The sequence below is a fragment of the Magnolia sinica genome, chromosome 15 (assembly GCF_029962835.1).
Source record: "Magnolia sinica isolate HGM2019 chromosome 15, MsV1, whole genome shotgun sequence".
NCBI lineage: Eukaryota > Viridiplantae > Streptophyta > Magnoliopsida > Magnoliales > Magnoliaceae > Magnolia > Magnolia sinica.
Genome location: NC_080587.1, coordinates 77,320,020 through 77,343,063, shown reverse-complemented (window position 1 = coordinate 77,343,063; position 23,044 = coordinate 77,320,020). Strand labels below are relative to the sequence as shown.

General features: G+C 40.2%; 2 protein-coding genes across 4 annotated transcripts; one reads left to right on the top strand and one right to left on the bottom strand.

Annotated features, from left to right (window-relative positions):
- The first annotated feature begins 1,683 nt into the window (after positions 1-1,683).
- LOC131227306 (uncharacterized) lies at positions 1,684-10,464 on the top strand. 3 transcript variants are annotated; one of them, XM_058223078.1, is made up of 7 exons: positions 1,684-1,867; positions 1,954-2,909; positions 7,633-7,730; positions 7,884-7,908; positions 8,311-8,431; positions 8,544-8,678; positions 10,012-10,464. In XM_058223078.1, the coding sequence occupies exons 2-7, from the start codon at positions 2,444-2,446 to the stop codon at positions 10,214-10,216; spliced, it is 1,050 nt and encodes a 349-aa protein (XP_058079061.1). In that variant the 5' UTR covers positions 1,684-1,867; positions 1,954-2,443; the 3' UTR covers positions 10,217-10,464. The 3 variants fall into 3 exon arrangements, with proteins under 3 accessions (XP_058079061.1, XP_058079060.1, XP_058079062.1); XM_058223077.1 differs by having other exon boundaries at positions 1,684-2,909; XM_058223079.1 differs by lacking the exons at positions 7,633-7,730; positions 7,884-7,908 and having other exon boundaries at positions 1,685-2,909.
- A 665-nt stretch (positions 10,465-11,129) lies between these two features.
- LOC131227305 (uncharacterized) lies at positions 11,130-16,189 on the bottom strand. Its single transcript, XM_058223076.1, has 3 exons — positions 16,058-16,189; positions 15,383-15,454; positions 11,130-11,755 (listed from the first exon to the last, which is right to left on the bottom strand). The coding sequence occupies exons 2-3, from the start codon at positions 15,452-15,454 to the stop codon at positions 11,327-11,329; spliced, it is 501 nt and encodes a 166-aa protein (XP_058079059.1). The 5' UTR covers positions 16,058-16,189; the 3' UTR covers positions 11,130-11,326.
- Between the last annotated feature and the right edge of the window lie 6,855 nt (positions 16,190-23,044).

The window sequence follows — 23,044 nt, the reverse complement described above, 5'->3', positions numbered from 1 at the left end:
GTAGGCCCACAGTCCATCAGCCACTCTTGGCAGAGTGGGTAGAAATCCGCGTCCCCCTCATTGAATATCCGTCGGGCTCAAACGACGAGGACCCACGCCACCGTATACGGGTCGGAGCCCAAAATCAAAGAACGCTGGAGGCGCTACACACGTGTGCTAATCTCTTTTTCACTTGAGCAAATCATATTATATCCAAATCAATCATTTCAAATCCATCATCTTTCCTTTAATGGGGATACTAACAATATAAAAACAGCATCGTAGAGTGCGAAGACTCCTGTTCACCCTTTTTCAAATGGTGGTGACTCACCCTTTTCACAGTGACACTAGTGAATGGCTATCCAGACGATCCGAAAGAGATGTAGGTGGATCTTTTCTCTAAAACTAAACTGATCAACAAGTCCCAACCGTCTAATTGATGTCTACCAAATGGATGGCTCAAAGTAAAATAGTAAATAATAAAGATCCCAAGGGCAAAGTCGGATGGTTAACATCTTCCTACTAGATGGCTATGCTCCATTCACAATGGCTGAGCTATTTGAACGGTCCGATTGCATTAAAGAGTCACCATTATTTTAGAGATCGTGGTGAACTAGCATAGGAGAGTGTAAGGGAGAAATGTCTGGGCGCAGGTTGGGTACTACCCACCAGTACCTACTTACAGACAGACGGTCCTGTCAGGGACTCTGTGGGGCTGACAGTGATATATGTATTTAATCCAATCCGTCCACCCATTTTTAAAGATTATTTTAGAGGGTGAGTTAAAAAATCAGACAGATCTAAAGATCAAGTAGACCAGGCTACAGTAAGCAGCGGTGAGAATAAGCCCCACCGTTGAAAACTACCTAGGGTCGATCGTGATGTTTATTTGCCATTCAACCTGTTCATGAGGTTACATATACCCGGATTAAGGGAAAACATAAATATCATCTTAATTAAAAACTTCCGTGGGCTCAAGAAGTTTTCAGCTGTATTCATTCAATCATCACTATTCCTGTGGTGTGGTCCACTTAAGCATTCAATCTGGCTCATTTTTGGATTCATCCTTTAAAATGATTTTTCCAAAATGGATGGACGGCGTGGATAAAACAAATACATCACGGTGGCCCCATAGATTCCCTAGACAGGTTTTGGGGGGGTAGTACCCAATCCCCGCTGGAAAAGTCTACTAGGTCTCAACGAGTCCAACTTGTCAGGACTCTGGCTTTCGTATGCCAGGTGTGGGCCTCTTTCCCAGCCCAACTTAATTGGCCCATATAAGCCATACCCGGCCGGTACCAGAAATACTTTGATACTCCGGCGGACTTATTACTAATAAATTGTATACGTGTCAACAAAATAATTCAATCTACACCGTCCAAATTATAGGTACTTTCTTAGATGTATATGAACCCAAATTTAATATTTTTTTTCTTATATAAATATTAGATTTCTAGATATTTATTATACGGTTAAAAATGAAGAATATTTAATGGTCTTATTTCAAGAGAATCAGAGTACGAAATTATTCAACAAATCTGGTTTTTAGATTTAGCTCAGTTAGAGTGGGTTGCACAATTTAATCGATCTAGTTTGAGTTTATATATCGGAAGTATGATATTTCAAAGTGCATGTGTATCAAGTGCCATACAAAGCGAGAGTATCAAATAAGAGGAGTCCTTTTCAGCGCGAAGGGTCGGATCACCCTCCGAAAAATAAACAGAGCAAAAACGAAATTCACGCTGAAAAAAAAGGAAAATAAATCTCTACAACCATTAAGAAAGAAAGAGAGAGATTCCTATAAAACAATAGAGAAACCAAATTCTTCGCGAAGGATCGCGAATCTAACGGTCCCTGCATATTCTAACATCCTTCTTTCTTTCATCAGGTCGTTTTTTTTTTTTTTTTTAAAATTCCTTTTCTTTCTTTTTTTCTTTTTTCTTTTTTCTTTTTTACTCTTCATCTGTTTTGTAGGAGGAGATTTGAAGAGTACCCACATTGAGATCTTTGCATTTTTTATTTGTAAGGTTTCGGTTTCTTAGTATTCACGTGAAATCTGCTTTTGTTTTATTGAAATCAGTGATTTTTTAAACTAGGGAATCTTTGTTTTTGGAGTTTTGAGTTTCTTTGCAGAAACCCAATACGGTTCTTGGATTTTTATTTTTATTTTTCATCTGGGTTTGCATTTGCAGGGTTTTTATTTTAATTCTTTTTAGATAGTTTTTTTTTTTTTTTTGGAAATCGATTGAATTCTAGTTGTTTTTTTTAGTTGAAGGATTTTCGGCAAGCCATCTTCGGTTCTTGGATTGTTATTCGTTTTCCAGTTCTGGGGTTTGGTTTCTAGGGGTTTTCCTCTTTCTGTTTGTCGGAGAAAACCACTCTTCTTTCCTAGGAATCAATAGATTTTCGTGTTGGGTATTTTGCATTTTTAAAAAAATAATTCAAGAGGAATGTTGAAATCGTTATGATAAAGAGAGAAATCCTGCGATTCTTTTCTCGCCGAAGTTCTACTAGAGATTGCAGGAATATTTTGATCAATTGTAGTGTGATGGCTTTGAGCAAGGATCTGATCTGCGTGGGTCTCCGCGGGTTCTGTCAGGTGGGCCCCACGAAAGGCCCCTGTCGAAATCATGCGAAGAGTTTGGTTGATGTTGGTTGTGGTTTTAGGCCTGGTTATGGTAATGGGTTGATTGTAAAAGGTTGCTTTGATCACCGCGATGGTGCTTTTAGAAAGCCAGATGATGGGTTGCAAAAGGCCCATGCATTGGCACCATATCCGCAATTGGTCCATGATTCTGAGATCAGGATCGAAGTGGACAATGGATCGAAATCGATGAATGGACGAGCTGCATATGAACATGGAAGTCCTCTCGCGTTTCCTGATCGTCCAACCCTTCAGAAACTTGCAGTTGCTGTTGATGTCGATGAAGGTATGTGTTCCAAGCTTTATATTCATTTCCTTGGTTGTTGTTTCCATCCATGGTTTGGGTGAATCAAATATAGAGCAATAGGTAGTTCTTTTGAGGCTTTAAGTTGTGAAAATTTGTGGAATTGTGCCTCTGTTTCACCATCATCATCATTATCATCAAAGCCTTTACCAAGACCGGGCTAGCCTGACTACGCGCATAGTCATACAGGGGCATGCCTACAACTAACCGAGCACCAAACCAGGGAGAACATGCAAGGTCCCTGCCATGCATATGGCATCTTGTGTTCTACCTCATGTTCACCTTGGAATCCAAAAATTGGGTCCGTCCAAAACTCGGGTAGGCCACCGTAAGGAAGAGTTGGGATGGGATGGGACGCCTACAAGTAGTTTTGTATGGGGCCCACTGCGGTTTTTATATGCCACCCAATCCATTCTCATGACTGTTCTCACCGAGATGACAGTACACTCCAAAAATCATGCTATTCTAGAACTGGTGGACACACACCATGTGAATTTAGGTGTTTTAGGCAGATTTTATGTTGTTTCCTGTGGTCAGGCCCACCTGAGTTTTGGATTAATGTGATGTTTGGTCTCAAGGCCTAAAATGGGGTGGCACACCTGATGATGGGGTGTATCTCATCCACATGAAGTCGTCCATCCACATCAACAAGTAATCACGCCACCATATGACTACAGGTAGTCTTCATTATCTGAAAGTGTGTACCTATGGGATAAGGCCCTGTGACCTATCGGAAAAGGCTTATGACAATTATATCCAGTAATTGTGCATCTGTCAGACAGATGCATGTGCATTATCTGCAGCCTTTCCCAGCAAACGCAAGTATTTTTGTTATCCGAAAGTGTGTATCTATGGGATAAGGCCCAGCTACATATGGGATAAGGCTTATGATAATTATACCCAGTAATTGTGCATCTGTCAAACAAAGCATGTACATTATCTCCAGCCTTTTCCCAGTAACTTATGGGATAAGGCTTTTATGATGAAACGGATGGACAAGTACTGGCATTGTTATCACAAGTGTTCATCTCTGGGAATGATAGGTTGCCAGGCATTCTCACCACAATTACAGTGCCTTTGGTGCCCCTGCTGCCACCCACATTGTGCGTACCTCAAATTAGAATTCCAAAGATGGTGGGGCCCATTTTAGATGGTTTATTTTTTCTTTTTTCTTTTTTTGAAAGATAACTTGTATTAAAAAGGAAAAAGAAAAACAGGGAAAGAGGGACTGCTGAGATAGCAGCACCTAGGAAGCCTCAAGAAAAACAAGATCAACATCAAGCCCATCCATATGGGAAGCCCATTCAGCAATGAAACACTTAACAAAAGAGCACACTAAATGAGGGGGCTTCGACTCATTCCAAAAACATCAGTTGTTCCGTTCGATCCAAACAGCCCACCAGGTCGCCAAAATTGCCATATGCCATAACATAGTTAGAGGTTTGCAAAGTCGAACACCATGCCAGGCCTTGAGAAGCGTGTCTACGTCTCTAGGAAAGCACCAATTAATTTTGAAACAAGAAAGAATGGCTGTCCAAATGGAGTTGGCGAAGGAACAATGGATCAGTAAGTGGTTCACAGTTTCTTCAGCGGACATGCAGCAAATGCAAACGTTAGGAAGAATCATTCCTTTTTTTCTCAGGTTATCCACGGTGAGGATACGATTCTTCCCAACCAGCTATCCGAACACCTGAATCTTAGGGGGAACGGTGTACTTCCAAATGAAATGAGGATGCTGCACGGAGGATTCAGTGGCGGAAAGTGAAAGCTCCTTGAAGAAAGATCTGATTGAAAAGGCAGACGATTTGTCTACTTTCCAGATAATACTGTCCTTACGATCCTGAGTGGGGGAAGCGTGCTGAATATAGTCCATTAGATCCACGAATTCCTTAATTTCCCAGTCCTCCAGATTCCTTCGGCATTGGATGTTCCAAACCACTTTGTCTGCTTGTATAGAATAGTTGTCTGCAACGTAACTATTTTTGTTATTCGCCAACCGAAAAATGAGGGGAAACTTGTCTTTCAGAGGAGTATTACCTAACCAGGTATCGGTCCAAAATCTAATGCAGTCTCCCTTGCCAACTTGAAACCCAATCCTTTTGTTCATTTCACGATGCATGCGCCAGATACCTTTCCAAATTGCAGAAGCCCTATATAGGGAGGACTCTCTAATCCACCATCCCCCTTTTGAGTTCCCATATTTTCCCTTGATAAGTTTGTTCCACAGGCTGTCATTTTCAGTGCCAAGTCGCCAAATCCATTTCCCTAGAAGAGCCTGATTCATTAATTTTAAATCTTTTATTCCAGCACCTCCATCTTTGATCTGCTTACAGACCTGTCTCCATTGAATGAGATTGAATTTCTTTCTATCTTCCTTACCCTGCCAGATCCATTTTAGATGGTTTATAACCCAAATTACACTGAAGTATGACCCTAATTGGCAAATTGGAAGACATCCAATGGATAGTAAAGGCAAAAAGGAGTAGACCATCCAAATTCTACAAACACATTCATTGATAAGAGGTCCGATTGGTTTTATCAATCTGATTTTGGGGATGCGACCAATCTCTAGTGGGTCCCACTTTCAGCAGTTTGAATTAGAGGTACATGCCACCAATGTTCGAAATATCAGTATCGCGTTACGTATCACACCCTTGGGATGCAAATACATATCAGTTATTGCATGGGATATATCAGTTGCATTGCATAATGTATCGTTGTTGTTGGAAACATGGGAAAACATTGGAAAATTGGTCGATTTTTTCAATGAAACTTCAGCGATTGTTAAAAAAGACATCAATACACACTTATAAATCAAAACATTATAAAAAACAAGTGCACATGATAGGTTTTCTTTGTATGGCGTCCTAATCTATGCGCTAACTGAATTGATGCAAGTATATTCAAAGTCTATTCATATAATTTATAAATGTAAGAAGATGAGTGGAAACACAAGCAATACGTTCAAAAGAAGAATCACTAGATCAGGTTATATATATTTTTTTTAGAACTTTTTTTTTTTTTTTACATGCGCACACACACCCCCACACACTCACGCTAGTGGAATTTCACCACTTATGGGTACTCGAACCCTTGACTGGGAGTTGAAACTCCTGAGAGTCTACCACCCGAGCAAGAGTAAGGACCCAAAAGATTAGGTTACATGTTTGCACACAAAGATTGCAATTGATTTTCGAGAAATTGGAAATTTTTTATTTTTTTCAATTTTCCACAACTTAGCCCATCTCCTCCATATCTTAAAATCAATTTGTAATAATTTGACACTAATTTAACATGTTTTACAAAAAAAAAAGGATCGAAAATCGAAAATGCTCGCCAAATTGAACATGTGGGATATATCCCACTACTCGTGGGTTTCGTATCGCATAGGTGGGATACAAGATATGTCGTGGTATATATCAGCTGATATTGTCAATACTTAAAACACTGCATGCCACATCCACAGGAGGGGAGGCCACAGCACCGTGCATGTCAATGTCTATGTACAATTTGTTTACACTTGTCATCTCTGCCCCAAAGAAAGAAAAAAGAAAAAAAGAAAGAATGAAAGAAAGAAAGAAAGAAAGAAAGAAGAAGAAGAAGAAGAGAGAGAAAAGGAGAATTTTTTAATACTCTACCATGTGATGGACAAACCGCACACTTAGAAGTTACGTTGAAAGCGAGCATATAGCATCCAAGTAATTCAAATTATGCTGTCCAAATTATGGGTCCCAGTTTAGGTGTATAATTATGCTTATTTTATTATCTTACTGTTGGGTTGGTGGGTGTTAATTGGATGGTTAAAATAAAAAATATCCAATGGTCCAATTTCAACAAAGAAGGGTCCATGAATCAGAGGCTATGATTGTTCAACCAATCTGATTTTGGGACTGACTCAGCAACAGTGGGCTCCACTATTTAGTCGGTTTAATTTCAGTTAATGTATGCCATGTGTACAATTTCTCAGTGCCTCCCCATCAAGTGTCATACTCTGCCAAATTAGAAATAACTCCCCTAAAAAATTGTCTACTTTCAGTATATATGCATTGTCTTTACTTTTTCGATCGGGACGGATGATGCATTCTTGGTAAACAATTTACGCGATTTGAATAGACGCTAGAGAAATTTATCTTTTGACGAGCTTTTCATTTTTTGGTTCCTACAATGCTATTGGAGTTTGTATCTTCTTCTTCTTCTTCTTCTTCTTTTTTAATGAGAGGCACATGTCATCTGCTATTTTTGTTGGTAAACAGGATATATCTTGGAAGTAAATCTTCTGCAGTTGTTTCAAATTTTAGACTCTTGCTACGCATGGCATGCATGCATGCATTACGTCTTCCATTTCTTTAATGGGGAATGATGATGCAATCTCGGGGAATGATTTACACCATTCGAATAGATGCTGGAGAAATTTATCTTTTGAGGAGCTTTTCAATGTTTCTGGTTCCGAATGTGTTGTATTGAAATTTTGAATGAAAGGCATACATCATCTGTTGTTTTGGTTGGAAAAGAAGATTTATCTTGACAGTAAAATTTTGCAGTTGTTTCAAATTGAGTAGCTATTTCTATGTGACATGTTAACATCTATGCTTTGAGGAATCAATGGTGCCTAATGAATGTGGTGATTTTTTCTTCAACATTAACGAGTTTTTGTTACTGTCTCTGGTTTTTCATGCAAGTTTTCTCCCATTTATTTTCTCTGCAGTTCTTGGAAGCTTCCTTTCAGCACTGAACAAATTTATTGCTGACCGCTATGCTTCGAAACACTCGGTTTCAGAGTATTATGTATACGAGTTCTTCAGGGTATGTGATGATAGCCTTGTGGAATTTGTTGGTGTTTTGTCCAGTATAGGGAAGCCTTTTTTGGATGGATTTTGGTTAATGAGTTTTTTTTGGTGGTTGTTTTAGACATCTATTACTTGTGCGTGATTCGTTTTATCTTCTGTTCTGCCACAGATATGGAAGTGCTCTCGCTCAGAAGGTACCATTCAATACATTTTTATGCTTTATTTGATTGTTACACATCATATCATGCATCTTTACTCGAACTTATTTCTTCTTTCTTTGATGTAGTGAAATCAAGTGTTAAAAACTTGAAATTCGCTATGGACTTGATAGGCACCAGTGGCCAGAGTTCAAGCTGACTTGAAACTGGCTGAAGTACTTAATTGGGTTTTCTTGGGTTTTTAATTCAATCCAAGTCTCCATTTGCTCTAATTTAATCATTGAGTAGTTCATGTACTGGATCAAGTTTTCAAAGCAGAGTGGGGAATACATTCATGAAAGTTTCTTATACTTAACAATTGCATGCTGACTAAGATACATGTAATGTCGATGTTTATCTATGGACTCAATTCAGAGTATCGCTCTTTTGTTGTGGCAGCTGATATCCGTGTTCACGAGTTCTTTAAGACAGCTTATTTCAAGAAAGGAATTCATCCCATTCCAGGGGCTCACCAGGCTCTTCTTAGATTGTCTACATTTTGCAATCTGTCGATTGTCACGTGAGTGCTTCAATGCTTATACTTATTTTTAGGATATCTTTTTAATGAAATCAACATCCTTTGCTCTCTCGGTTTTTGAAATTGCTTGATTTTGAACTGTTTATTTGAATAGATCTCGCCAGAATGCTATCAAAGACCACACGATTGAATGGATCGAGAAGCATTATCCGGGACTGTTTCAGGAAATCCATTTTGGTAATCACTTTGCTTTGGATGGACAATCAAGATCCAAATCAGAGATTTGCAGGTAACCACTCCCTCCTTGGGATCTTGTAATTTATGATAAACCCTAAGGTTCACAAAAGGTGACCATGAAAACCGAGTCTTGAAGTCTGAAAACCTCGATGAAGCCATTCGGGCATGCTTCGTATACCCGTGTCTATCTAACTTTAAACACGTGTTGGTTTTTGACATGTATATGTTGTGTTGGACAAGGCTACCTCAAGAGTCTCAAGAGACTTGATGTTAGAAAAGGGAAACATTTCTTTTCTTTTCTTCTTCTTTTTTTTTTTTCTGGAAACTATTGTGTGCGGCATAGTGTTCATTGAGAGTCGTGCACATCTCTCCCCATCTAATAATGATGGGTGGGTGTTTTTTAAATAGGTATTTGAAAATGCAAATATGAAATGCTAGTGAGATTCCCTGCATACTTCTAATGGCAGGAGACAATGTGTGCACTGACCTTTAGCTTTTCAAAGAAATAAAGAAAGAACATGAACTGCCTCTCAGTGCTCACTCTGTTAGCTGAAGTCATGCTCAATTTCTTAATAAAGAAATTCTGTATGAGTCATGCAGTGGCAGAGACCTGTTTGACAAAGACAGTCCAGTTTTTTGAATAATTGACACCCTTTTTTTAGTAAGAAAAATTCCTACTATGTTATAAAATTACCAAAAAAAATTTAAAAAATGGCCATGTTGAGAATGTGTTTTGATTTTTCTCAAGCATGTTGTGAATGTGTTGGGCATGCATTAACATGACCATTTGAACAAAATGACTCTTGTTATTCCTGGTTTTGGTGTTATATTTGGATGACGCATCTTAATGCATTTGTACTCTAGTTGGATACATCTTTCTATATTTTATACTTGCATAAAAGAATGTGATGCCATAGGCCTTTCACAAAGTTTGCTAATCCCACACATTTTGCCAGCCTGTTTATATTGGCACATGTGGTAAACATCCAGCCCTACTAGGTGGATCCCTGTCCCTAAAAATCAGCCTGGTCAAGTCATCAGATATGTCACGCAGTAGAAAACAGGATAGGTAAAAAGAACAGATGATCCCTGACCCTAAAAATCAGCCTGGTCAAGTCATCTGCTAAGTCACGCAATAGAAAACAGGATAGGTAAAAAGAACTTTTTAAACTGTTCATTAGTTCTGTACACTGGCCTAACTTTTTTGCTAGGTTATGTACATGGAAGGTAACACCTGGTCAAAGGCTTGGATCTTGCATGTGTGCAGGCATGCAGGCACAGCACCATGTCCGACATGTCACTTCCATGAATGAAACCAACACAGTGGTTTGTCTAAATCCCCCATAGATGACGTATCATTTCACTGTAAGTCCTGTCTTTTGCAGGTCCTTGGGAGCAAAAGTCTTGATCGATGACAACCCTAGATATGCAGTTGAATGTGCAGAAGTCGGCATCAAAGTTCTACTCTTCGACTACGACAACTCGTACCCTTGGTGCAAGACTGGCTCTGAGACCACACACCCTCTGATAACCAAAGTCCTTAACTGGGAAGAAGTAGAACAACACCTGGTCTCATGGATAATATTGTAGATCTCACCCACATTTAAGGTTTCTTAAACCGACTGGGTTATCCACCACTAGGTGATTCTACTTTGTCTATGGAAGAGATGCTGAATTCCTTGAGGAGAAAAGACATCGACGGTGATTATAGAGCTTTTATCCTCCCTAACTCTCCACGAACATCCATTCAAGACTCACCCAAGATGCTCTTGAGTTTTAGGATTTTAGAGGTATGATACATATGCATCTTCATTGTTTATTTCTTTCTTTCAACTTCTTTTTTCACGGGCAAGGAAAGCATCATTAGGAAAATTAACACATGGCATTTCACGGGCAAGGAAATGCCATTTTCAATACCATCCCATGTAAAGTTGATGCGAGACCATATATGACTACTGCAAGCTTTGCCTTCATTTCAGGAAAAGGAATTTTTTATTTTATTTTAAAAAAAAACATAAATAAACATTATAATCTCCTTCAGCAGTGTCTGTGATGTATCAGTGAACTGAGTATATACACAAAAGAGACCACTGAATGTTTAAACGATTGCTACTTGTAATGAGTTGGGTTGGGGACTCGACTTGTGATGAATCTGGATCAAGTCTTCCTCATAATTTGTTTTTTTTTTTTCACTTTTGTTCAAGTAAAAAAGCCCAATATGATCATTCCTCAAACAAAGCAAGAAATTTCGAATTGACTATGTTACTTTGAATGACTCAGCTCAGCTAGAAACCAGTCAAGCATAAAATAAATCTTCATTTATTGGAGAATTTCATGGCCTGGTTCAATGTATTTCTCTAATATTAGCTGCTCAGAGATTGAGATCTAATCAGTTGTTTCAAACTCTGCTTTGTAATGGACAGTGAGGATCTCTGATCAGTTCATAAATCTGTTATGTGGGCCATCATATGGATGAAAAGCGCATTCCTCATTAGAGAATCCTTTCAAAACAGCTTTATATCACATGTAAATCTTACCAGTCTCCTATTCAATGCATAGTTTCACCAGCTTCACCAATGATTTCCAATATGCCCCTATTTCATCAAACAACCAATCTTTCATATAAAAGCCTCTCCTTGAATCAGAGTGCCCAAACCTCCTACTTTTTAAGGAAAATGGGACCAAAATGCCTTCATGAACTCATGTTACGAGGTAAATGGGTCCAAAGGCCTGTGATTGTGATCTACTAGGGTGGTTAAGCTGGTCCAGACACATATAAGGTATCTCAAATTCCTCTCTCCTTGTGGGAGTAAGTAAACCACTGAGGGGCCCGGAAGTCGGGCGGCGGCCACTCCTGTTGGCAGGCCCCACTCGTCCTCCACTCCCATATATTGGACCGGATACAGCGCTGCGCCTCGGCTTGGGAACCTGGAAGCCACCATGTGATTCTATAGGGAGCATCTCATGCTGGGGCTTCATCTTTTTCTCTGATTTCCTCCAGAAGAAGAAAGAAATTTTCCATGATTTCTTGTTCTTTTTCTCATCTACTGCTACCTGTTTCTCTGCGTAATTGGATGACGGGAGGACTGATGATGCATCACTTGCATGCTTTTTTGCTTCCTCTAAGAACTAATGAAATAAGATGGGAGATTAGTTTTTACATAAATTGCAAAAGAAAGCAAATGGATAAAAGCCTTAGAACGGTTGTCATTTTGTGGGTAATAATATTCAAATAAAAATATGAAAGAAAAAAAATTTAAAAAAATCATGTATATATGTATCATGAAACAAACATTATCTATTGGATTGGTTAAAAAATGAAAAATATTCAACAATCCTATTTTAAGTCAAAACTGATAAAAGGTCAGGATTGTTCGACCAATCTGATTTGGGGACCATAATTCTGTTTAAAGTATGACATATGAACAATTTCTGAATGTGTGCATATCTGCCATCTTACTAAATTAACTCAGTGCTGAACTTTAGTCATAGAGTAGCCCATTCGGTTTAGAATCATTTGCCAGCGTGGCGAACTTGTGCAATATCCAAGCGTCTACCAACTGGGTTTGGCGATGCAGAAAAAATAAATCTGGTCTACTCTAAAGAAATTATTTGATGGCTAAGCAAACTTCAGGTCAGATCTGTTTTTATTTTTTATTTTCTCTAGGAGGTCAGCCAAAATCATTTCAGAAGTTTCATGAACTGTGGCCCACCTCACTAGTGGACCGACCTGATTCTCGCGGACCAGATTATCTAGGAAGTGCCACTCTGATGAGTGGATTGGATCTTCAAATATCTTGTATTAAATTATTATTTGAAGCAATTAAAATTTTTAAAAAAAAAAGCATTTTCTTGAGTCGCACTTCTTGGATTTTCATCGCAAAATTAGCGAGAAGGGAGAACACAGATTGGGTCCAACCCATCAGCTTGGAACAGACAGGGGCTTCTAGGGTCCATGGTGATGTATGGATTTTATCTATACCGTTCATCCATTTTCCATATAATTTTAGAGTACAATACCAAAAATGAGGAAGATACAAGGCTGAAGTGTACCAAACAGTGGGATTAAACATCTACCGTTGAAAAAAATTTGGGGCCGCACGGCTTTTGGATCAAGCTGATATTTGTGTTTTCCCTTCATCCAGGTCTACGTAACCTCATGAACAGGTTTGATGGAAATTAACTATCACGGTGGGCCCTAGGGAAGGTTTCAACGGTGAGTGTCAGTATCACCACTGCTTCCGTGGTGTGGTCCACTCGAGCAATCGATCTGCCTGATTTTTGGTCTTGTATCATAAATTTATGTGGCAAAATGGATGGACGGTGTCGATAGAACCTATACATTAAGGTGGCCTCTCAGAGCCCCCGTCCCTTCCTAGCTACTATGGAGGTGCTTTCTGCATTCCCTCATTTAATTTTTCTTTTAAAGTGATGATAGTAGAGAATTGTAAGGCCCACCGGGTATGCGTATAACATCCAATCCATCCAAAGTATACACACCATATGCTAATAACAAGAACAAAACATCAGGCCAGTCAGATCATACGATAGGCTACACTTTAATTGAGATATTTTGAATGGTGTATATTGGTTTATTCAAATCCTAAGGGATTTTGCAGAAAAAAAATCCTTTAAAATTTTAGCTTAGATTCTTCCCACACTTTTTTTTTTTTTGTTTTTTTTTGTTTTTATTATTATTTAAAGGTTCGCTTGTTGGTACACACCCACTGTCAATCTGGGTGTAGATTCTTCCCACTTAATGGTAACAAACAATCACGGTGTTAAAACGCACAATCTAAGCTACTTATCAAGTACCAATATCCATATATTTGGCACACATGCTCAATCTGAGCCGCTCATCAGTTGGGACCTGCCTCAGATTGGGAGTAGCCCAAAATATCGCATTTACAGGGAGATGTTAGCCACTGATTGAACAATTTTCGAGGATTACACTTGGTGGTCCGAATATTTCTCCCACCATTTGCTAGCATACAAATGGAAAGTCTTCAGATCAGTGGCTAGGATCATCCAACTGGGGTCCTATTTTGCATATGGTCCCACATTTGTAGGACTTAACTGATGAACGGTCAGAATCTCGTGTATGAGTCCAAATGTACGGGGGCTTGATAAATGATTTGTGAGGCCGGTTCCTCTCCAAGTCCTCCGTCTAACCTGTCCACTGTCCAGCCAGGTCGAACGCGGTTTAGGTGCGACCTGGGATTGGGTGCCACCTTGACCATGGAGCCCACCTCCATTTATATGTTTTATATCCACACATTCCATCTGTTTTGCCAACTCATTTTAGGGCATGGTCCCAAAAAAATGGAGTAAATAAAAATCTTAGATGGACGTTTATTTGGCACTAAACCTGTTGCTAAAGTTACACAGACCTAGACTGATGAAGGGAAAACACAAATATCAGCTTGATCTAGAGGTGGGCACGGGACAACTTGTCCGACTCATTTCGATCCGACTCGACCTGAACCGAATGGATGAGTCGGTCCGAACCGAGTAAGCTTCGCCCAATCCGAACTCAAATCGAGTCGAGTTCGAGTTACCCCATAACTCGACCCGACTCAACCCGAAACACAATTCGGTTAGACTCAACTCAATCCGAAACCCAACTCGACCCGACTCTCTAACCCTACCCCGACCCCATCCGATCCCAACCTCTCTCTCTCTCTCTCTCTCTCTCTCTCTCTCTCTCTCATCCTCCTCCTCTTCCAAGCCCGGCAACCACCCACCGCCATTACCCTCCTCCTCCTCCTCCTCCTCTCTCTCCTCTCCACTCTCTCCCTCATCCTCCTCTTCCTCTTCCAAGCCCGGCAACCACCCACCACCGTCACCCTCCTCCTCTCTCTCCTCTCCAATCCCTCCCTCCCTCATCTCTCAATCAGACTTGGTACTTTGACCAGATTAGACAACGTCCGGATCAGTCCAGGCCAAACCGAATTCAAATTGAGTCAGGCATGCTAGACTCGGTATCGAGTTGGATCGAGTTTGGGTCAGGCCTATTTCAAAACTGGATCGAGTCGAGTCAGCCATAACTCGGTCTGACTAGATGCCCAACTCTAGCTTGATCCAAAACTTTTATATACCTCAATAAAATTTTAATGGTGGGAATATAATCACTGCTGTATGGTTCACCTTGAGATTTGAATCTGTTTCATTTTTGGGACCGTGAGATGGCAAAACTGATGGACAATACAGACATACAGTACATACATTGAGGTGGGGCTATGGTCAGTTGAACCAACTATCATATGGGCCGACATGTGAATTTAAATATATTTAAACGATTGTTCACTGTCAATTGTTTTCTATGGGCGTGTTGTCCATGTGATGGACTTAAAAACCATGCATTAATTACATGATCCCACCGTGGCTGTGAGGTGAGACTCCTCAAAAATCACCCTCATTCATTAGGTGGGACAAGCTAGCTAGCAGTAGAAAACTACGGACAACTATTCAAGAAGCTTGGAATTCACACTGATGGTTGGATCGGTCGGTCTGATTTTTCGGAGGACACACCCCAATGGGCCTCACAGGCAGCACTTGTGGAAGGGAATGAGTTTTATTCTACTTGTAGAGAAACCAGCCTCATGATATAGATATTAAAGATAGAAGTGAATCTTGCCCTTGAAGAAAGAAACGTACATTCTTCGTGCATTTATGCAGTAATTAAATAATCACTTTAAAGTTTCTCTGTGAAGAGAGAGAGAGAGAGAGAGAGAGAGATGAAATTCGAATACATACCATTGAAAAATCCAGATGGGGATCAAATACATCTCCATTCTCATATTTCGGGTACATTGGTGATTTCTTCATCTCTCTGTGAAAAACACCAAAAAACAAGGGATGAGAAAGGAAAACTCCACAGAAAATCAAGGAATTGAGAACCGTTCAACTTTTTTTTTTTTTTTTATACTTGCTTTACATTTTTTTAATCGCAACGACAGAAACCCAAAACCCAGATTAAATAATAAAAATCAATATCATCACATTGAAAAAAAAAATGGAAAGAAAATACCAACTAACAAGCGCAAAAGAAGAGAGCAAAAAAAATAAATCTTACCTCTCTCTCTCTCTCTCTCTCTCTCTCTCTCTCTCTCTCTCTCTCTCTCTCTCTCTCTCTCTCTCTTTCTTCCCTTGAAAGCAAGGCACTCTAACTACCAATTAAAATAAACAGCACTGAATGAAAGACTATGGTCTTTTGGTAGTTGGAATGGCAGACAAAGCTCTTGAAAGAGGGAGGAAAAAAAAAAGCAGGGGAAGGGAAGGTTTCTCTCAATGAAAAGAAGGCATCTTCATCCACATAGATGAAAGAAAACCCACAAAGGAATAAAACTCAAAAACAGAAGCTTATGAATTACACCTCTCTTCCAAATCATTCCCAAAATTTTTTTAAAAAAAAAGATTATTTCTTTTTACCTTTACCTTGAAGAAACCAAATGATGGGAAGAAAATTACCCAGAAACTCCTTTGGCTGGACTGAAGAGATTACTTCTTGGAGAGATTGATATGAACGACTGCTTCATATATACGAGAGATTGCTTCTTGGAGCGATTGATATGAACGACTGCTTCATATATACGAGAGAGTGAGAGAAAGGGAGGGAGAGAAATTCGGTATTTAATTGTTTTAATGAGGAATGCTCCCGTACAACCGTTCATACTTACTTTAGCATGGTATGCCTTTTTTGCCCCTAGCGTATACATCTGAGCCATGCAAAATGTGGATCCACGGTGGAGATCACCAGGACCAAAATCCAGGCCGTTCATTCTTCAGGTAGGCCCTGTGTTTGAAATCAATGAGAGACTTACGATCTGTATCATTGTACTAGATTGGCCCACCTAATGAATCAGTTAGCCTGAGTTTTACCTCAGATGATCTATCGTGATGGTCCCCACCTTTTGAACGGATCGGATGTCCTGCACATCTTTCATTTTGGCGGTAAAAATACATTAGAGGCGTGTGGTTATTACAAAAAATACCACGGGATCTTCAGTGCTCTCAGAGCACTATAGTACGCTGCCACTCGCCAGTGTTCGGTGCTCTGTGGGCCACACCATGACGTATGTATTTTATCCATGCCATCCATCCATTTTTCCAGATCATTTTAGGTCTTGATCTCAAAAATGAGAGGAATCTAAATCTCAGGTGGATCACACCACAGGAAAACATTAGTGATTGAATATCCACCATTCAAAACCTCCTAGAGCCCACTGTAATGTTTATTTAACATCCAACCTGTTGATTAGGTCATATAGATTTAGACTAAGGGGAAAAACCAAATATCAGCTACCCCAGTAACTTTTTAATGGTGGGTGTTCAATTAACAATGTTTCCTATGATGTGATCCACTTTAGATATGGATCTACCTCATATTTACGATAATAAGATAAAATGATCTGGAAAAATGGATGGACGGAGTGGATGAACTACATACTTCATGGTGGGTCCCACAGAGCACTGACCACTGGTCATTGGCTGGTCTAGCAGGGTCACTAGCCAAACCGCGTCCAGCTACAGTGCTCCTAGTCGTATTGGCACACTTAGACAGTCCCATCCATTGATATAGACTGTTCATTAGGTTATCCCATACCCTACCAATTCAAAAATGTACCAATTTGGAAAATACGAATCATTTGATCAATGGTTTTTAATATGGACGGTTAAGATGATTTACACAAAAGTAGGTCTAATTAACAATCTAATCTATTTATTTGTTAGAGTAAGTCATAGATTGCTTAAGATTCTAAAAATGGCTTTTATTAGACAACTGTAACCATCCCATCCGTGGATTTTAAAATGAATGGATTTAGAAAATAAAAACAAACCAAAGATGGGTTGGATCATCTGAACACTAACATTTTTGTATATGTACTCAATGGACAGTTTAGATCGATAGAATAGACTGTCCAAGTGAACCACTGCAACTAAGGAGCATTGTAAATTGTTGTGCTCTGATAGCACCGGAACATTTCTCTCCGGGGTATTATAATGATTTTTTTTTTCTTTTTTCGCTTTTACAAATGAGACTCAAAGGTCGTGATTCCACGAGGTCCCTCATACGGGGGCAGAACCCGTGTGAGATATCTGAACGTACAGTATATCTGTGAGAGATCTGAGACATTCGAAAGGTAGGGAACACAGTATTCATTTGGTGGGCCAAGAATAGAGTTGGTCTGCTAATGAGAAAAGTCAAAATTATATGAAATAATGCGACGCCAGTGAAAAACTTCCAACAGTCCAAATTCAACCTAGGTGTGTCAATCATTTAATGATTTTTCTATTTTGAATTTTAGTATATATCATTTTCACGATTTTTACAACCTGATGAATGGCCCAGATCTTTGAATGGTGATCCGTACACACATGTATATGACACGTGTTCCGTTGCCTCACATGAGGAGCCTCTCACTGAAAAGCGACTGTTTCGCCGTAGGTTTCGGCAGCATTCGATTTTTTTTGTAATTATTTCGATTTTTTTTTGTTTTGATATGCAAGTAACGGACACATAAGGTGGCAGAGTACTATTTTTCGTGCTCATGCAAATTGCATGGTGGAACTTTACACGTGGCATACCGTTATCTCAGTCTGAATAGATCGGATAATCTTGGCGATGCATCACATCCATACATTTCTCCTCTAAAATCAACGATCTTCACTTCCGATTGGTGGACATTAAATGGATGGTTAGCATGAAGAATAGCCAACGCTAGGAATTTATCAAATCAATGCTCGAAATACCTTTGTATGTCGGATCCGCTCCGGTCATCGTCTTGGGCCCACCTTGATTCACGGCACATGAGGTAAGGCCCACCATAAAAATCCAATGGCTGATAAACCAGGTCACATCGATATCAGGATGTCCACACGTTTACAACGAATGAGTATTGGTCATTTTGTAACCCTCCATTTCTCTCGTACATGTATGGCCCCCTTAACGTCAGAACGGTCCAATTTTTGGGCCAGAGAAATTTTCACATTTGGCCACGTCTGATGAATGGTCCTGACCTTCCATACGTGTTCCACGAGCACGTGCGCCGCTTTAGTCTGTCCACGTGCGAATCGCGTGTTTGATGGGTAAGATAGGTCAACCAACAAAAAGGATGACGTGGAAGACGGATCGCCCGAGAAATGCGGGCAATGGATGTGATCGCATATGCATAGAAACGTGCTGTCTGTCCTAATGATTGGCATTATCCATGTCCTCAACTGGGGTTTACGAAAAGGACACCATAAATGACAAACGTTCGTTTTCTGGTCCACCTGGCCCACATCTGAAACGTTCATTAGGACAGGGCCCACTGCAAATATGATCGGGCAAAATAATCAGACCCGTCCATCCTTATGAAGGCAACATAAATGGTCGAAGAAAATGAAAATAATGGCCAACGGTTCGTATAAAAAGTACATGATGAGTGGACCGACATGGTTTTGTCTGGTGGTGATGCAAGCTTTCTTTCTTCAAAATCATGATCCCGCGGATAGGGATGTCAATGGTACAAGTCAGGTTTTGGCACAATATCAAGCCCGTTAGGCCGTGGGTGGACCATGGTCTAGCAATCCAGACCATTGATCTTTTGTACTCTACCACGGATGGGCCATGCCGCAGAAATCCTCTAGATTGAGACCACCCTGTTAGGACACTTTTTAGTTGAATGTGGACCATTGCTGGACTACTATTCTTAAACCTATTGGGAAACCCTTTTATTCCGAACCGCGCTCCGGTAACTCGCACTGGGTACCTACCGGAGTTACTTTCACAAATCTAGAGCCACATTCATATATATTTAATGAGATCCACTCGGTCTATCAGGTATTATGCCTCATTTTAACCGTTGAATATAAAAATCACTATCATCCACAACTCAGGTAGGCCATACCACAGGAAATAGTTGGTATGGAATGCTCACACTTAGTTTTATGTAGGACCCATCGTTTTGTTTATATGCTATCCAATCCATTCATCTAATATACCTCATAGAAAGAAAGAATTTAAAGTGGACCATACCACGTGAATTTAAAGTTTTTAGATGAAAATTTTTACGTGGACAACTTGAGTGTTGAATCATTCTGATTTTTTACAGGAAGGTCTAAGATGGATTGATGTACGTGATGGACGGCGTGGATTTCATGCATGCTAAGTTGTTTCTCCCACATTAGTGGAAGTAACAAGATAGGTGCCGAGCGCAAGGTATGCATCCTTTTCAAAATTCGGGCGTAATCTATGGAAAGGCTACGATGCGGAAGCGGATACATAACAGGCAGAACGCAACTCGGCTGTAACATGCGGTTACATAGCTCCCTGTAACCCAAATCTCTGTGGGGCCACCATGATGTTTTTGTTATATCCACTCCTTCCATCTGTTCCGTCAGATCATTTTAGAGAATGTGGTTAAACATGAGGGAGATCCAATACTTAAGTGGGCGACATGAGTGAGTGAGGATTCAAGGCCCACCGTTAAAACCTTAGGGGATTACAGAAGTTTTGGATCAGAGCTATAATTGTGTTTTCCGTTCATCCATGTGGGAATCACCTCATGAACAGGTTGGATGGCATCTAAACATCACGGAGGGCCACAGGGAGGTTTTAACGGTGGGTGTCTACATCCTCACTGTTTCCTATGTTATGGCCCACTTGAGTTTTGGATCTCCCTCCTGTTCGGCAACACGTCCTATAATGAGCTGAAGAAACGGATGGACGGAGTGGATGTAACAGAAACATAGTGGTGGGGCCCAAGGAGCTTTGGGTTGCTATCAAGTCGTATCGAGTCAGACTCGTACGTGGCCCCGATCTCGTTCCGCTTTCTTCTCACTGGCAGCTGCACATGGGCATCGATTCATGTCTTCAATTTCCTCGCGCGAATCGCTTATGCAGTTTCTTAAAAAGAGGGGAGCCGAAACGAAGAGAAAAGGATCCAATGGAACGCGCTATCCGTACGTTAGGGCCCACATAAAAGGAAGGGGGACATGCCAAAATAGTAAATCCATTGGACGATCCTAACCATTCGATTTTAGAGAGAAGTATTTACGTCTAATAATGGAATTGGATGCTAATAAAAGCGCACCTATGGTCCACAACCAAAATTTCCACAGGGAAGGCCAACCATCAGGTAGATACAACTGTCCAAACAGTCTATTGTTGGGCGAAATCGGATTGCTACTGAGTTACTCGGTACGCTTTTATCGTACTGAGTAAACTCAGTTAGGCATACCGTGAATGTATGTGGGTTATCCACGCCGTCCATCCGTTTTTCCAGCTCATTTTGGTGGTTGAGACGAAAATTGAAGAATGCCCAAAGCTCAGGTGTGCCACACCACAGGAAACAATGGGAATAATGACTTCCACAGTTGAAATCTTTGTAGGGCCCACAGTGATGTTTATTTTTCATCCAACCTGTTCATAAGATCACGCAGACATGGATGATGGGAAAACACAAATAACAGATTGATCGAGGTCTATGTGACCTCCTGAACAGGTTGGATGGCAAATAAACATCAATGTTGGCCTTAAGAAGGTTTCAACGGTGGTCATCTTTGCTGCGGGTTGGTCCACTTTAGCGTTGGATCTGATCATTTTTTGGTCTGGAAAATGGATGAACGGATAAAAACCATACATCACGGTGGGCCCAATTCGGTCCAGCTGGGGACACGGCGCAATCCACTTTCATGTTTTAGTGCACAACTGCACATCATATTTTTGTGACATGTTCACGTACTAAAACGTGAACCGTCCATACGGTCCAAGTAATTTTAACTTTACTAAAATAAAGTAGATCTGATCTTTACCTTATAGTTTCTAACCGTCCATTTTGCTAGATGCAAATCCGTCGGTTGAAATTGTCTAATAGAAGTGACTGTTCAAGTGGGGCACATGAGATAGATGGACCTAATTGACGATTGGACCGTTTCTGTTACAAAGGAATCGAAGGTTGATCAGATGAATAGGATAATTCACTTGTGTATATGGAATTCCATTGATCCAAATGAATCTCTCTCTCTCTCTCTCTCGGACACATAAGCCAGTGGGGAAGGCAATAAAGTACAGTTCAAGAGACTGCAAGAGCCCAAGTTCCATGTTACCATAGCTGGATCACGTTTGGAGTTGCCGTTCATGCACCTATCCCCATTGGAAGAATTGAGTGATCCAATCACCCCCTGCAGATTATGGCCTTAACACTCGTTCCATTCTGTCATTGAGAAAACAATACTTTGGTGAGCTCGAATCATCGCCCTTACAGATATGGGCTTTAGGCAATGAACCATGGATCTCACAAACCACCTCAAATGGCTCCACTTGCTCTCCACACCATCATGCTCACTGTGCAGAAAAAAAACCACTGGTTTGGCATCTCATCCTATCGTTCCTTTAGTGTGGGCCACCCGAGTTCTGCACCTTATAGAGTGAATTTACATATACAACAATGTATGGGTGAGAGTGCGTGCTAGGATGTTTGTGGTTGAGAGTATGTTAGTCCAAATGCGGCCAAACATGTCACATCCATCTAGTGACACTCCAGAGCGCATGGCCCACCAACATCGAATATCAAATTATCTTGACCAATTCTTCCCATCACCAGTTATAAATAAAATCATTATCCATCAATATTAAGGTGCTAGATTAGGCAAGCAAAAGACTGCGATATGGAGAATGGCCCTCCTAGCAATCTGGTAGTCCATGTGGGAAGAAAAGAATGGGAGGTGCTTCAAGAGTGTCTTGAAGCAGGCTTAGTCCTTAATCCATAGAGTAAAGCAGTTAATAGTCGAATGGGATTCTAATGTTGATATTCTGAAGGGCTGTAATCTGCTTTTTTTAGGAGAGTAATCATTCTGCTATCTCAGCGGGTGTCTCTCCCTCTTGTTCTCCTTCTGTTTTCTGATAAAGTAACCATTGCTTTTCAAAAAAAATATTAAGGGTGAGATTTTTTGTCTAAAATCATTCAATCATTATAAATTTCAGGTGATCCTTCATCATCAATGAGGGGGGCCAATCTCAACTTTCATATATAATAAATGCCACATAAACGGTGGATGAATCACTGCATCATACAGTCGATACCAACCCACACCGTATTCCCTCTCCCAGAAGGTTCAAACAGGCTCCTTACACTCCAAAAAAATCCACATGTATTAGCACCACGACACTTCACCAATTAGGAAATAATGTATTAGCAAAGTTCGCCAACTCATATTTTGGGCTGTGTTTGGATGCCCAAATGAACTGAATTGAGAAAATTCAGCTTAATTAAGAGGTTAATTGTGGTTTGGAGCCCCGTACCTATTCAATTGCAGTTAATAATTGCAACTCAATTTATCAGTGCATCCAAAAAAAAAAAAGTTGCATCCAAACAAACCAATAATCTCTGAATTAAATTTTTAAAAAAATAATTATGGACTCTGATTTCAGTC

Bases quoted from the DNA above. Each gene is read 5' to 3' on its own strand.
- LOC131227306 (XM_058223078.1), top strand. From the start codon at position 2,444: ATGATAAAGAGAGAAATCCTGCGATTCTTTTCTCGCCGAAGTTCTACT. The intron at 8,432-8,543 runs GTGAGTGCTTCA...TTATTTGAATAG, and splicing joins TGCAATCTGTCGATTGTCAC to ATCTCGCCAGAATGCTATCA. The intron at 8,679-10,011 runs GTAACCACTCCC...TGTCTTTTGCAG, and splicing joins TCCAAATCAGAGATTTGCAG to GTCCTTGGGAGCAAAAGTCT.
- LOC131227305 (XM_058223076.1), bottom strand. From the start codon at position 15,454: ATGAAGAAATCACCAATGTACCCGAAATATGAGAATGGAGATGTATTT. The intron at 11,756-15,382 runs GTATGTATTCGA...TTATTTCATTAG, and splicing joins CCCATCTGGATTTTTCAATG to TTCTTAGAGGAAGCAAAAAA.